Here is a 15,883-nt window from a genome sequence, read left to right as displayed (position 1 = left end):
ATGGTTGGTTGTGTGTAGAAAATGACTTTATTTAACCGTCTTCCATTCTGATGCTTTTAATACATTGAGGTGCTGCCATGTGATTAATTTTAACATTAAAAGCAGTCAGTTGCACTATATTATTCAAATGTCCTCACAAAGCTGCAGACACCGTTCATATTTCAAGGATTTTCCCTGAAACCAAACATCTTGGGGTGGACGTGTTGTTAATCTCCTCTCCCACGTGACTCGCTTTATCCTATAGACTCCGCCTCTTTCGCGTGAACGCGCCATAAACCGAATTAGAAAATCCTGGGTTAACAAAGCTCGCCGATTTGCACATAACCCGCCTCATGACACCGGTTTTCCTTCCCCGGTTTCTCTCGCTCAGACACCAGTTGGTCATTGGACGGGCGTCGTAACGAACCGTCGTATCGGCGGAGCTCGGGTTTGCCTCGTTTCGCGACCGTAGGTTACGTTTTGATTACTAAATCTAGCATTGAAACATCTCGGATAACTGTGCGCGCCGCCTGAAAGGGGAGACTAATCGCACGCCGAAACCCGGATCACAGTCATGAACGCTGAGAGAGGTGAGGAGATGTTGTTCAAACTCCACTCTAACGTTGTAGAGAGATACGATTAATTTTTTTATTTTATTTCAGACACATTTGACAACATGTTTGAAAAGGAGAAGACAGAAGTATAAACTGATATGTTCCTATGACACACAACTCAATTTATAGACTTTACTTTATCCCATCACCAAATATTTTCAGTATTATATACAATATTCCTAATTTGAGCTGAAACAATTACTTGATTAATCGGTTATTAATCTATTACTAAATAAAAAGTCAACTATTTTGACGTTTTTTTCATGATTAGAACAAGATTTCTGATTGTTTCAGGTTCTTAAATGTGAATATTTTATGGTTTCTTTGCTCCATATAAACAAAGAAATCATTAAAACTGAATCATTTTGTTTTGTGGACAAAAGACGTTCAGAACACCATCATTTTTTCAGATTTTTTAATGTTTTTTTTAACATTTAATCATGAAAATAATCGACAGATTATGGAAATAATCGTTAGTTGCACCTATATTCCTCACTGTCCTGGATTAAACTGCTGTTCTTCGTCCTTATATTTATTTAAAATGTTTATTTATTTGAGTGGTCAAACTAAACTAACATTCAGAGTGTTTGTGACCCTCGCATGAATTTCTCTGTTTCATAGATTATCAGATGATTCGAAAACTGGAGAGGGCGCACTTCTTCAGCACCAGAGAGCAGGAGATGATTCTGAGGCTGTATGAAGAGGAGCGGGAGATTCTGACGGCCAAGTCCAACACGACCAGCGCCTCCAAACTCCGAGAGGAAGCCTGGCAGAGGATCGCCGACAAAATCAATACGTAGGGACACGTTTGTGGACAGTTTAATTTACTTCTGCATCCTTAATAACACTCAAATTCTGATGCATAATCATGTTCTCATGTGTTCTAATTCACAGGGTGTCAGACAGTGGTTACAAGAGGACATGGCAACAAGTTAAAATCAAGCACAAAAATATTGTCCAAACAGGTATTATGAAAAGGCTTTTACTACTACCTGGATTGTTAATAAAGAGAGAGAATCTGAAAACAAGTAGCATTGGAAATCTTCTTCCCCATAACATTTTAATTCTGTCCTTGAAACAGCGAAGAGAAGACGCGTGGAGGCGATGAGGAGCCAGGGGGGGTCGGCAACGCCGTCGCTGCACTCGGCCGAGGAGGACGTGCTGCTCCACAAAGACAACAGGCTCCGAGTGGAGGTCCTCGCCGGAGGCTCCTGTATAGACCCGCTGATGGGATCTGACAGTTCATTCATCAGCGGTGAGTGTTCACATTGACAGATAGTCTGGGTTTTTTTTAATGTGAGGTGTTGACACTTTGTTATCCTTTGTTATGTGGCGCAAAGAAATCAGAGAGAAACATCCCACAGCTTGTTCTATATAAAACAACTGAAATTAATGTATCAATTATCAAAATATTTTTTTAAACCAGATTGCACAAGCGTGACCTGGCAGCAGCGCACGTCATAGTTAATCAAAACAGGGAGATAACGGTTACAAAACAAACACTGAAAAACACAAAAGTGCAAGTACATAGACAAATAAAGTGCAGTTGAAGAGCACAGGCACTGTTCAATGGATTCCCGTTGGCGGTCTTTTAAGAAAATGTGTAAAAAAAAAGGTAAAAAATGTAAATATGAACAAAGGATTTTCGTTATCACACTTGATCACAACGTACGAAGGCAGCTTTGTGTCGTGATGCTAAACTGTCCCTTAAACTGTCCCTTAAACTGTCCCTTAAACTGTCCCTGTCCCTGTCCCTACAGTGTCCGGACATCCCATGCTCCTCCTGCCCGTGACTAAGACGGAACCAGAGAGCTTGAGCGGCGACGAGACGGATATGAGCGATGCACATTTTGAGGGGGTACGTGGTTCTGAACATCAATTAAATTAAAAAAAAATAATAATAAATAAATGAAAAGTACTTGACTCGTGGACATCATTTGTTTTTTTTTGTAGGATTTAAACAGTAGCAGCTTTCAGGAAATGTCCAACTCAGCAGCAGGTGGCAGAGGTGCAGAGGTGAGGTCCATGTGCCACAGTCGTGGGAACTTGACACTAAAATGACACTAAAATAATCATGAAGAGCAACGACGACGTGTGTGTGTGTGTGTGTGTGTGTGTTGTTCGATGTCTTTCACAGACGCAGACGGAGGACATCAGGGCCGTTTACTGCTGCTACCTCAGGAAAGAGATGGAGAACCGTGACCAGCTGATGGAGTACAGAGCTCTTAAAATGAGGAAGTTGGAAAAAGAAATCTTAATACTCGATAAGCAGCTCGAGTGACTATGTAAAAAAGGTTATTATTATAATAATAATAATATAATATTTAATATCCAACTCCACACAGCTCAGATCTGCATTCAAACGTCCACAAAATATTCATTTAGCCAGAAAGTGGACTCAAGGCACAGCGAGGTGAATACAATAACCAAGGGCTCATACATGGTGCTGCCATATTACTGTCGGTTTCCATGGCGATTCTGTTCTTACAACATGTTTTAGTCACAGCGAGGCAGAGGCACTTAAAGGTCCGGTGTGTGTGAGAAATAACGACACATCGAATGGCGGATCCTCTGCTCACAAGTGCATCATTAATACTACAGTGGCCTTCACATACCGGGGAGGATTCAGGGACCGTCCACACGGAAACGGGTTTAGGTGAAATCTGTTAATGTCTTTTTTTTGGGTGTAGCGTTACAGCGCCACTCACAGTCCTGGCATATGCACTACAGCGCTTTGAGTTGTTTTTGGGGTGGGGTTTCTGTGTGGGCGGGGTTTCTGTGTGGGCGGAGACATTTCCTGAAACGACCGTTCACGCTTGGCTCCGTTTCCGTGTGGGCGTGGCCTTCGTTTGCGCTGTTAGCTGTAAAAACACGGCAGCACAAGACGGCGGCCTCTGTAAACGAAGGGCCTTGCCTGAAAGTACATATAAAATAAAATCTGCCATTAAATTAATTTCTGCCATTAAATCCCTGCATACGACACTAGCCCTTTAGCACACACACACACACACACACACACAGCAGACTAGTGCTTTTGTATTATTCCTCCATTTAACGACAAGTTAGCCTAAAGGAAGTTGTTTATATGTAAATCCTTTACAGTCATTGACAGCGTCCATTGTTTTGTTTTTCATAAAGTCTCGTCTTTGGCAAATGTAGCGCACGGGTACAACTGAACTTGTGAAGATCCTGAACGTTTCTGTGGTATAACGTATAGAATGTGCTTGTGTGAAGTCTAGAATACACTACTTTGTCCTTAGCATATTACTACTGGCATTACTGCTCTAAGGTAAGACACTAAACATTTACACTACACATGCTCCGCTCTTAATTATTAGTTTGTCTGTAAACATGATTCAAAAAGCACAATAGTGACCATCTCTTTATTTACATTTTACCATCAACACTTTATACTTTAATCTCTTGGGTTTTTTTTTAATGTATGTATGAATGTATATATATTTATGTATTAGTGCAGTTGTAAGCTATTCCATTATTGTTTGAATTTCTCGTCGTTTGTATGTATTTATTATTATTTTCGTTTGAACCACCGACAAAACTGAGTCGTTTGTGAGACATTAAACGAGATGATGATGATGTGACTGTTGTCTCTGTCCACTGTCTGCTCATACAGTGCACATCACTAGTTACAGGATATTTAATCTACAGTTTACTGATTAACTTTAGTCGGATAAGTATAAATTAGATGTTGAATGGTGAAATCCTGTGGTGTCCACTTCCCAAGTCTTCACATTAAACCATTACAATTAGATTAGACTAAACACCCTACTAAAATTATAGAACAATATGCCATCATGATTATTGCAATAATATTTTTTGTGATAGTATTTCATAGATGTCTTTATTGTTTTGTCTTATTAGTGTGAGCTATTATGTCTTTTATTTATTCTGTCTTTTATGAATTATTCTAACAAGTTGGTCCACTGTGTGTTTTTTTAAAAAAAATGTTTTACATATAAAGTTGAATTGGATCAAAGAATTTCGAAATAAAACGTATGTATGATGCAAAATTAATCTATTAATACCAAAAAATGATAATTTTATATTATTTTGAGGGCCACATGAAATCAACTGGAGGACTGCGTGTGGTCCGCGGGCCACGAGTTTGCGACCGCTGCAGTGCAGGGAGAGCTGTCTGATTTTACCATTAAAAAACAAAACAAACAATAAAAAAACATTGATATATAGTGAATATATAGTAAACCTTATGTTTTTATTTGTTTTATTACATTTAAATATGATTACTGATGAGAGAACAATGTTATTTTACAGTCACAGACCGTAACAGGAAGCTGAATAATCTGGTTCCTGCATGTTCATACTGTTCTCAGTGATATTTTAAATGAGTTTACTGTTTCACTTGTGTTCTTTTATTATTCCAGGCGGAAGTGAACAGTGTACGTGCGCCCTCTGGTGGCAGCGCAGTGGCTCTGCAGCGCGCTGTGTTCATACGACACGGAGACTTGTATTGATTCAAAATGATAGAGTTTATATAAAAACACGTTTCCTTCAGTCTGTCTGTCGCTCTGTCTGTGACGGTGTTTTCTCCGTGCACACAGACACTGTGTGTGTGCGTGTGTGTGTGTCTGCTGAGCGGATTAAAACACAAGCAGCCATTGAGCCGTGCGCGTTCACGCTGATCCACTCACTGTAGGCATTTTCAATCGAGCACCGAGAGGACGATTGATCCGGATTGGTTCGCAGCCACAAAGAGAAGAAAACGGTAAAATAATCTCATCCCACGTTTATTGACATGTAAATATTCTTACTGTGATTCACTCACACTTTCATTATTATTATTGTTATAAAGTAATAAAGTTAAGTTTATAAATAAAGTAAATAAATATAAAGTTTAAATTTAAGTAAATAAAACACATTTATTTCACTACAGCCTGTGTAGTCATAGTCATAATAATACGTTTTAGTGAAGAACTGACAGCAGCTGATCATCATCATCATCATGTACAGTACAAACACACAACAGTGAAGTTGCAAGTGTTTAATATTTGTTTATCTTTTATTACTCTACTCTTTTTTATATCTATAGTTTACCAATTATTTTTTTTCGATCAATCAAAAAACTACTTCTAATAATTTGCTATTTACACAATTGATACAATTTACTATATGAATGGTTTTATTTCCTTTGAAACACTTTGTTTTTTTGGAAACAAAATCCTCCTGGCCCTGGAAACAAAATAAATAAAAATACAAATAATAATATAATGATAATAATAAAAACAGAATCTGAGAGAAAAGTCCAAAATAAGGAGTCAGTTGTTTTAATTTTAATTTTGTTTCCTTTTTTAAATTTTTTTTTTTAAAACATGTGGCCCTAATCTTCTTCTGTATGTTTTTCAAACTCAAACTTCTCCTATAGTTATTATTAATTCATTTTAGTTTCCCTTCAGTGAAAACATCACTATGCCACACATTAGTTTATGTACAAGTTTGAATGTAGAACAATTTTAGTAAACGTTACCTTTTCAGGCAACTTTATTTTATTTTAAGTTCAAACCTGTTTAGGTTTTTAGGGCTAGTTTTTTTTTTGTGTGATTCTCCTCACTTGTGTTTAGTGTTTCTGTGTCACCTAAGTTTGTCCTAGTAGACCCGCCGTACTCTCACATGACTTCTACTCCGTGTGACTGAGCTGCAACATTCCTCAGGTGCTTCACACACGCACTGATGCAGCTCTGTGTCTGTGCCTCTGTGTGTGTGTCTGTGCCTCCGTGTGTGTTTGTATGACGGTTCAAATGTGAACAAACATGTGAACAAACATGTGTCCTCCTCTGTCTGACACACGGAGACAAACCGCTGATGCCTGAAAGTGTTGTTTCTCTCAGCTGTGACTCGGTGATGGCTGACATCAGAAGAGGGTGAGAGAACAACTATCACTAACTAAACTAACAAGAAACTATCACTAACTACCGAATTAACAACTACAACTATCACTAACTACCGAACAACAAAAAGTTCTACGTGAAACATAGACCTCTGTAAACATGCTGTCTGTCTTTCTGTGGTCTTTTTTCAGATAATTATAAATAACGCAGGATATGGAGACAAACCCAAATGATCTCTTATTAAAAATACAAGCTCTAAAATGCCGGGATGTGATTCAGTTGAAAACATCGCGCAAATAATATTCAAGAAGGAAATGTACTTCCAAATAAAATATAGATATTGTTTTTGTTGGCTATAATTTAAATTTAATAGAAATTCAGTTTAAAACAATATACAAAATATGTTTAAATATAAGGATGAAGAACAACAGTCATTATCTATCTATCTGTAAGTTAGCTAAAACGTTAGCAACGTATTAGCTAACTATCTTTAAGTTAGCTTAAAGTTAGAACTTTCTATTATCTATCTTTCTTAGCAAAACATTAGCTAATATATAACATTATCTATCTATCTATCTATCTATCTATCTATCTATCTGTCTGTAAGTTAGCTAAAAAATAGCAAAGAATGAGCTAACTATCTTTAAGTTAGCTTAAAGTTAAATCTATCTATCTATCTATCTATCTATCTATCTATCTATCTATCGGATTATACTGCTCCTTAATCTGACTTTATTACATATAAACACAACATTAATGAATAAAACCCTGATTCACACATAGTGAGTTTATCAGCATTAATATAAATGTTATTTCAGTCATTTGTTTCCCATCTTTCATAATATTAATTGGTGTTGTGTTTTATATTGTTGGAAAAGCCTGATGGAGTCACATTTACTGGTGTTCAGTGTTGTTTTGAGCTTCAGGGTGTGTGTGTGTGTGTGCCAGTGTGGTCACGTGTGTGTGTAACTGGCACCTAATTGATGGCTCATGAGATTGTGGAGCCAGTGGACTTCCCATAAATCCAGAATCTGGAAAACTAATAAATTGAGCTCCCTGACAGTGTCAAATTGTAAAATGTAAAAATATGTGTTGTTTTTTTCCCCTTATTTCTGTGGCAGAGTGTAATCATCAAATCCAAGCAACTGAAAACAAGAGTGAACACTAACAGGAGAATATTGACGGGATTTTGGCACATTTTCTACCCGCACGTTAAGCTGTGTTACTCAAGTTATACCTCTCCTTAAAAGCGACTAATCTGACTTTCCAACAATATATAATGCAACACCACTTGGTATTATTAAAGAGGGGAAATCATTGGCTGAAATAACGTTTCCAAACATTTTTTGAGTTTAGGTCAAATTGCATTGTCACTTTTATTTGTCAGTGTCATGCACCAAACAGAAGTACAGAGGACAGGATGTTGTAAGACATGAAACACTGAAGACCTAAGGGAACTAAGAGAAAATAACATCTGCATTCATCAGCCAAAGAAAGTCTTCTTTAGACAGAAAAGCCTATTATTATTATTATTATTATTATTATTTAGTATTTAAGGCCATGATACAATGAACAGTTGCAGGTTACACAAGTGACATTTCCGGTTTTCCTCTTGCCCAGAATAGAAAGTCCTTATTGTTGCAAATGTGTAAACTCAACGCAGTAAAGAGCAATGGAAGAAGAAGCAATCAATAAAAATATCAGAAAAATATTAAATAATAAAAAATAAAACAATTTAAATTAGAGGGGGAAACCCAGAGAGCTCAAACCTCGCCCAAGTCGACAACATTTTCCACGGTGTCAATAAACAGTTCTTCCATTTTAAATAAACATCCTGAATTTAGATCTAGCTCACCACCAAAAACCTTTGTATCTATCTGTAACCTTTGAATTAAAAACATTAATTTGAGCTTTTATTTTGTAGGTGCAGTTATTTCTTTCTCTATGACGGATCCAAGGTGAAAGGAGAGGGCGACCCCACACGAGATGGAATCTGCTTCTTCTACCCTGAAGAGGTTTGACCCTCATAAACGTCTCGTGTCGTGTGTCGTGTGTTGTGCGTCGTGCGTGTTTATGAGTTGATGTAAAGTTGTGGTGTCTTCTTCTTGCAGACGCCCGTGGATAAGCAGGAGCTGCTGTGCGGACAGCTGGCCGGCGTGTGCCGCTGTGTCTCCGAGCTCTCCTCCTCTCCCGTGCGCGTACTGAGGCTGCACCGCAACAAGTACGCCGTCCGCATGAAGGACGACTTCTTGTGGGTGAGTGTTCTCGGGTGGTCCAGCTGCGACTCGTCAGGGTGATTTTGTTTTGACTCGGCATCTATTTTTTCCTCTCCCAGGCTCTTGGCTGCTCAGTGGAAGTGCCCACCATCAGTGTCTGTGAGCTCCTGGATCAGCTCATAAATCTCTTTTGTTTCTACAATGGCTGTGTGCGACAGAGCTACCAGGTACGCTCTCCTGTCCTTTTGTTTAAAGGCCTCATTTGTCTCATTTGTTTAGATTAAGTGCGTGTTAAATGTTTTTTTCTTCATAGTTTGTTATATAAACACACACTCACTGGCCACTTTATTAGGTACTCATGAAGTATAATAAAGTGGCAGCAGTGGCAGGTGGTGTGGTTTCCACATAAACCCCTGAATACTGTGAGGTACTTTGACGTGGTGGAGTCTCGCTTTGTATTTTCAAATGAAGTTTCTTCTTCTTTTATGACTTGTTGACGTTTTTTGTTGGACGGCATCATTTCACAAGCCACGACTTATTATTTATTAGTATTTCAAGCTTTAAGTCAGTTTGCTTTCTCACTTAACTTACAGGAACCCCAATAAAATGTAATTCTCAGTGTCTGGCCTAAGCTCTTTTATACTCCAGGATTAAGGCGGCCTAGGCCGTATTATACTGGGGTTATAATCTAGCATAGGTTGCTTTAACCCCAGGTTTATTTTGGATTGGGGGCATACTATGGCCTGTTAGACCGGGTTCACAACCCAGTCAGAACAAGGGCCTCTCTGCATGGAGTTTGCATGTTCTCCCTGTGTGTGTGTGTGGGTGGAAAATGTAATCTGGTGATCAGGTCAATTGGACACACTAAATTGGCCTTAGGTGCGAGAGTGAATGGTTGTTTGTCTCTACTCACACTTAGGGTCAATTTAGAGTGTCCAATTGACCTGATCCCCACGTTGCATGTTTTTGGACTGCGGGAGCAAACCCACGCACCCACGGGCAGAACATGTGACCTCCATGCAGAAAGGCCCTCGTTCCCGTGACCCTCATGTGTAGGGCAAAGCGATAGAAGACGGATGATTTGTGCTGTTTCCAACTCCACTAGATCTTAGAATTTTAGTGCTTGCAGTTTGATGAAGACAATTCTTTGTATATTATATCTGTGTTCCCCCACACTTCCACACGGTAAGTTATGTGGACGTATGAGGGTAAAGAGGGAAGTCTACATGCCTGCATGCTATTAGGCTGATTAGATATTTTCATTAACAACAAGTGTACCCAATAAAGTGGCAGATGAGTGTTAATCTCTAATGAAGGAAAGCCATGAATGTGTCGACCTCCACGTGTTGTCATGAGGACGTGTTTTGTGCTTCAGCTCCACAGTCGGGAGACTCTGGCGGCTCGATGGGCTCAGTACCTCTCATACCTGCAGCCTGGATCCTCCCAACTCCACCACGTCTTCAGCTGTTTACGGACCATCGACTCGACTAATGTACGTACACGAGAGCGGACACAGTTCTGCGTCACAGCTGATGTGGCTTCTTCAACACTAGATGTTCTCACAGAGGATGTGACTATGTCAAAATACCCTGTGCTGTTGTGTAAGTCTCACCAAACTTCTGCATATGCGTCAAACTGTGAGAGACTAAAATCCTGGCTGTTGGCACAGTAACATTGTGAGACTAATCCGTCACATGGCAGATGAAACGTCACCACTTAAATCATTATATTCCTATATTGGAAGCACAAGTGCTCTCTTAGAACTTGTTCTATGTTTACCGCTCTTCCGTTGCTTCACTAGTGACAAATGTGATATTCTCTGTCTTCAGGTTGACCCACTTCTGCTGCTCAAAGCTGCCCTCATTCTTCAGAGCTGTCAGCGCTGCCCTCTAGTGTTGGCAGGCTGTATTCTTTTCAGAGGAAGGTAGGCTGACATTTTGGCACTCCCCAGTCTCAGTTCATTATTATTTAATTGAAAAGTTGTCTTTGTCTGCAGAGTTGTGAGCACACAGATGTCACCGGAGCTCACCGTGAAGGTCATGGTTCATGAGAGTTTGACGTACACAAGAGTAAGTTTTCTTTTCTTTGTCTCAAATACAGCAGCGTCACTCTGATTTTGTATAAAACACTAAAAATGGAATGTCTGCTACACACCTCGCTGACTGAGGACATCTCAGCATGTGCACTGCTCAGTGTTGTCCTGCTGCAGATCCACGTTATACCCCAGCAAAACTTATGTGTGGACAGGTAGAAACTGATGCTCAAGCCACTTCCTTGACTGTGAATCATGTGAATGAAAAAACAACTTTCAGTTTCACCTGGTCATCGTAGGTCTCATAACAGAAGTCCTTGTTCTTACTATTCAGGAGAAATCACTTCGTGATCACACTGACATGTACATATTTAGCTTTGTTTGCATGGATGCAGATGACTTTTAAAACAGAGTGAAAACGTTGTTTTCAAATGAAATTGTATATAAGGTCTTTTTTAGGGATGGAAATCGGTATCGATAAGTATCGGTATCGGTCCGATTTTGGTCAAAATCACTGGATGGCTAGATCCGATACCATCCAAAAGTCCTTTATATCGCATGTTTCATTATGCACAGACTGTAAAAATATACATAAATATCAGCAACAGCATTTTAGCTGAGTCATGTTAGGGCTGTTTATTTTCTTCTTTTTGGGAGAAAAATATTTGTTACACCGTTGGAGGATTATATCTTTGAAATGACTTGGCACAATTGCTTTAACCCCGGAGTATGAAGGAGTCCAGACTAGGCCAGACTATATCCCTCTAGGGGTGTAAAGAGGTTTTGATTGTATTTACACAAGAGTGACTAAACATTTTATTGCTGTGTCCTATAAGTGAAGTGACTTAAATCTTGAAATAAGACCACACGACTTTTATTACCTCAACCATGAAAGCCACAATTGGTGAAAATAAAAGACTCCACAGAGGCTGAAGATTAGTACCACGTTTGTTAAAGAAAAATGTGAAAAAAGTGTGTTTGTCTTGTTTTTGGATAAATGTGTGAAACTTACTTAATTAGTTGATGACTTCTATTTTCTTCATTTTGTTATGTTTTATTGTCAGCTAAAATATAGATTATTCCCGGGTGAATACATGTTCCTGTTCCTGTTTATGAATATTATTGAGTGAATATACTGTGTTAATACGTAAAATCAGAAAAAATCAGGGGTACTATACTCTGCTATTCCCGGGTCTATTCTGGGTAGGGGTTAATTTGGTACACAAAAACAAGCGTCATACGGTCACTCAACCATATTTACTCTAAAGGATTGATATCCTGATCTAACTCTCCGTATCAGAACTATCACAACACAGATAAAGCACATAAAATATCTCCCAGAATGTTGAATAATTCCTTTGCCTTCTATTTTAATTTGATTAAGCTCCAGAGGCCCAGCAGACCCAGCACCTCCAGCTCCACGTCCAGTGCGGCCGTCGGCTCCACTCCGGTGTTCCTGACCGCGTCTGAGCTGCATTACCTGCAGTCTGCTCCTGTCAACAAAGACGTCAGGTAACATCTGTCTAGAGCTGCAACTAACGAATGTTTTCATAAACGATTAATCTGTCGATTATTTTCTCTATTAATTAATTGTTTGCTCCATAAAATGTCAGAAAACCTTAAGAAATGTTGATCGGTGTTCGTCAAACCTGGAAATGAGGATGTTCTCAAATGTCTTGTTTTGTCCACAAACCAAAATGATTCACTTTTAATGATTTCTTTGCTATCCAGAGCAAAGAAATTAAGAAAATATTCACATTTAAGAAGCTTAAACAATCGGAAATCTTGTTTTAATCATGAAAAAAAGCTTCAAACTGATTAATGATTATCAAAATAGTTGTAGATTAATTTAGTAATCGATTATTAATCGATTAATCGATTAATTGTTTCAGCTCTACATCTGTCCAACCTCAACCTCAGCTATATTTGTCTTTAACAAGCAGCTTTAAATGGAAATAAAAACAAGACCATTTTAAATCTTCAGGTCCCACTCGACTCCACAAAGAGACGCTCCCCCCGGAAAGACTCGCCTGTCGAGAACTTTGTCTGAAATTGCCTCCACTGAGTCGGATTCCTCCGATCCAGGTCCGTCTCAGTCTCCCGACAAAGTGTCCCTCAGCCGCTCCATGTCGGAGTCCGATAACTCCGTGTTTAGCCCGACTTCCTCTCAGAGCACAGCCAACCCCCTTGACCCCCCGCCACAGTCCCCCGAGCCGTCTTTCTCAAACGGACAACACTGTCCCGAAGCTGAGGAGGAGACGTTTGAAGAGTCGTACTATCAGAGCTTCCACAGCAGCAGAGACGGGGACGTGCAGGAACGTGACGAGGACAACTCTCTGCTCAGCGGAGGAGGAGGGGGACGACGTGGACACGCAGCTTGTGGGACGGAGTTTGACTTCCGGGCGTTTGAGTCCGAGTCGTGTAGCGATGAGATGTCGGAGGGAGAGAGGGGAGTCGGCTGTGGGAGTGCACAAGGTCACGCGGCAGAGCTGCGGAATCCTCCTCCTCCAGAGGAGAGTCCACTGATCCCCATGACACTGTACCTGCACCGGGTCAAAGGCTTAGTGCTCGCCCTGCTGGTGGATCCTCACTTCTTAAACGACAAAGCTTCTACGGAGGAAGTGGTGAGAAACAAAAAAAAAAAAGTCACTGTGATCTCTCTCTCTCTCTCATCTTTGTCACATTTTCATACCGAGTCTCTGAGAGCACAAAACTTCAGCTTAGTTCTTTTGATGAGTGGAACAAAAGGGGGCTTCATGTAGTCGGCCCATTACAATGTCACCACAATCCACCAGCTGTGACTCTGTAGAATTTAAATTCAGAGTGCAGGAGTGCACTAATTTGCCTTTCTCATGCTAATGTCTTGGTGCTGCCTTTATGGTTTGTATCCAGTATCACAGCAGCCTGGCTTCACTCAATGGACTGGAGGCCCATCTCAGGAGCATCACTCCAGGGGCCCCGTGTGCTCCAGGACCCTACATCTTTGCCCACTTTGACTGCATTCAGAGCACTCTGACAAGTAAGAAAGATTTCCCTTTTAGTCACACTTAACTTTTCTCCACCTGGTGACCGGGGTGGGGGGTTATAATCAGGTAATATTTGTCTTTGAATGAGTGAGAACTGCTGTGATCTGCATTCCTTTGTGCGGCAGCCAGGCTAATGTCCAGGTTAATGTGTGTGTCTCTGCAGCCAACCTGTCTGGTCGACCAGGGGGAGCCCCGGAGCATCCTTTTGTCAGAGCCACATCACTTCTTCACTCGCATTTCTGTAACACTAAAACTCTGCAGGAGGCTATTATAAGGTCAGTGTGGCAGTGATGTGGTTGTGTGTGTGTATGTGTGTGTGTGTGTGTGTGTGTGTGTGTGTGTGAGAGAGTGAGTATGGAGGTGGGAGTGGTTATCATGCCTTTCAGGGCTCCTCTCAAGTATAGGGTCGGGGGTGGAGGTGATTCCGTTTATCATGTGCATCGTCACATCCCACCCTCAATGTTCTTCCTTTAGATACAGACGACACACGTCGCTCTGCAACAACTCACTTTTGGTGGGAGAGAGAAAACCCCCAGCGCGTCGTCCACTCACTTCTTGCGTTCTTTGAAATGTGAACCCTTTTTTCCCCGCGTGTGACGTTTAAATCGCAGGAGTGCCGGCGCCGCCGTGTACGGAACCCGCAGCGTGGCCCAGGAGACGTACTTCCAGCAGCACGGAGGGTCGCTGAGGAACTCTGGCATCCCCAATCACCAGGACAGCGCGTTCTCGCTGCCCAGCAAGGCCCGACACAGACTGCTGAAACACGGGGTAAACCTGCTCTGACACCACAGCTCAAGTGGGTTTGTGTTTTTTTTTAAATGAAGAGCTGAACATGGGGGGGGTGGGGGTTGATATGAGAAAAGAAACCCGATCATGATCTCCACCTGTCTTTGGAACGGCTGTTTTTATCTTGTTTGTGTCATCTGTGCTCGCAATGTGTTAGAAAAAAACCCGCATCATTTAACATTATTTAACGTGATTTATTAAAGCTCCAGCGTGTAACTTTTTTTTGGTTTTGTCGATATTTTTCCACCTCTGCTATAAGACCTGATATAGAGGGAGCGTTAGTGTGTATACAGCAGCAGCGCCGGGGGCGGGCGGAGACGAGAAGCGCTTGTCTTATCAAACTTCTGAAGGACGGTGACTGTGAGCAGAATTCACTTTTCCCTTCTTTGTGTTTTTAGTCGCATTCTGACCTCTCGTTACTCCGCCTCCGCCTGTTTCACCGTGAAATGAGTCACTTCCTGCGGAGTCTCAACACTGCGAGTGTGCGTGCACTTCGTGTTTTGACAGTGGTGAAGTGTGAAATGATTTCTTTCGTGTAATTTTCCAGACTTTATCCCCTTTTTAAAACTTCTCCGTGCCGTTCTGGCTGCAAACGCCACTGAAATCTTTATCCTGTTAAATGTGTTGCATTCACATGCTTTCTCTTTGCAAAACTGAATTTGTTTATCACAAAAAAAAAACAAAACCTAAATTAACAAAAACATTTCATAAAAATGACTATTGTTGTGTTCTTAAACTCCTCTCCTCTGCATAGTTAGTGGGAATTAAATGATTACAGGGTCTTGTCAGTGCGTGGACTATTATGGGAGCTACTTTAGTAAGTGCTTGTTTAAAACCGCGGGGGATACACGGTGTTATTGGGGGGGGCATCCATCAGCCTGCATGTGACCCTGCACTCTGACCTCTGAACTCCTTCAGAAGAGTCACAGCTGAGCGCATGGCGATGACGTGCTGCACCAGAACGTCTCCAAACACACCCTCACACATGAACATGTCCATGTTCGTCGCGGTGCAAATGAGCTCGTCCTCGATGATCCAAATATTGCCGTAATTAGAGTCATTAGCTAAGCAGTTGAATGTGAATGGACGGGGGTCGGCGCTCTTCGGGGCGCCTCATTATGCAGGCGCATTAAAAGAAGGCGATGGGGGGCAAATGGGTGGTTAAAGGAAGGGACAAAAAGAGGGGCAGGGACAGTGAGGAGGGCCAGGATTCAAATTCTAAGTGCTAAGTTGTTCCCTTTGTCAGTGGCGTATATAACACGCAGAGCTCGAGGAGCCGGTTCTTCAGTGAAGCTGCGTGGAGTTCATCAGTGAAGCTGCGTGGAGTTCATCAGCGAAGATTCAACCGCCTGGATTTGGAACTCTC

The 15,883-nt window shown here is 41.0% G+C and overlaps 2 protein-coding genes across 5 annotated transcripts; both read left to right on the top strand.

Annotated features, from left to right (window-relative positions):
- Positions 1-282: 282 nt before the first annotated feature.
- Positions 283-4,195, top strand: LOC131464051 (uncharacterized). Its single transcript, XM_058636308.1, has 7 exons — positions 283-569; positions 1,215-1,389; positions 1,488-1,558; positions 1,675-1,848; positions 2,354-2,451; positions 2,547-2,609; positions 2,731-4,195. Exons 1-7 carry the CDS (start codon positions 554-556, stop codon positions 2,872-2,874), a joined length of 741 nt encoding a protein of 246 aa, XP_058492291.1. The 5' UTR covers positions 283-553; the 3' UTR covers positions 2,875-4,195.
- Positions 4,196-6,245: 2,050 nt separating this feature from the next.
- Positions 6,246-15,854, top strand: hps4 (HPS4 biogenesis of lysosomal organelles complex 3 subunit 2). 4 transcript variants are annotated; one of them, XM_058635823.1, is made up of 13 exons: positions 6,248-6,490; positions 8,382-8,472; positions 8,569-8,712; positions 8,793-8,900; positions 10,049-10,165; positions 10,503-10,597; positions 10,670-10,742; positions 12,090-12,217; positions 12,690-13,329; positions 13,598-13,724; positions 13,895-14,006; positions 14,343-14,499; positions 15,764-15,851. In XM_058635823.1, exons 1-13 carry the CDS (start codon positions 6,432-6,434, stop codon positions 15,773-15,775), a joined length of 1,863 nt encoding a protein of 620 aa, XP_058491806.1. In that variant the 5' UTR covers positions 6,248-6,431; the 3' UTR covers positions 15,776-15,851. The 4 variants fall into 4 exon arrangements, with proteins under 4 accessions (XP_058491807.1, XP_058491806.1, XP_058491805.1 ...); XM_058635822.1 differs by having other exon boundaries at positions 6,249-6,490; positions 14,343-14,527; positions 15,764-15,854; XM_058635824.1 differs by lacking the exons at positions 14,343-14,499; positions 15,764-15,851 and adding an exon at positions 14,206-14,335 and having other exon boundaries at positions 6,246-6,490.
- Positions 15,855-15,883: the final 29 nt, after the last annotated feature.

Source organism: Solea solea, chromosome 8 (assembly GCF_958295425.1).
Source record: "Solea solea chromosome 8, fSolSol10.1, whole genome shotgun sequence".
Classification (NCBI taxonomy): domain Eukaryota; kingdom Metazoa; phylum Chordata; class Actinopteri; order Pleuronectiformes; family Soleidae; genus Solea; species Solea solea.
This window is presented reverse-complemented; position numbering and strand designations above follow the sequence as displayed.

Bases quoted from the DNA above. Each gene is read 5' to 3' on its own strand.
- LOC131464051 (XM_058636308.1), top strand. The intron at 1,559-1,674 runs GTATTATGAAAA...TCCTTGAAACAG, and splicing joins CAAAAATATTGTCCAAACAG to CGAAGAGAAGACGCGTGGAG. The intron at 2,452-2,546 runs GTACGTGGTTCT...TTTTTTTTGTAG, and splicing joins GCGATGCACATTTTGAGGGG to GATTTAAACAGTAGCAGCTT.
- hps4 (XM_058635822.1), top strand. From the start codon at position 6,432: ATGCCTGAAAGTGTTGTTTCTCTCAGCTGTGACTCGGTGATGGCTGAC. The intron at 8,901-10,048 runs GTACGCTCTCCT...TTTGTGCTTCAG, and splicing joins GTGTGCGACAGAGCTACCAG to CTCCACAGTCGGGAGACTCT. The intron at 13,725-13,894 runs GTAAGAAAGATT...GTGTCTCTGCAG, and splicing joins CATTCAGAGCACTCTGACAA to CCAACCTGTCTGGTCGACCA.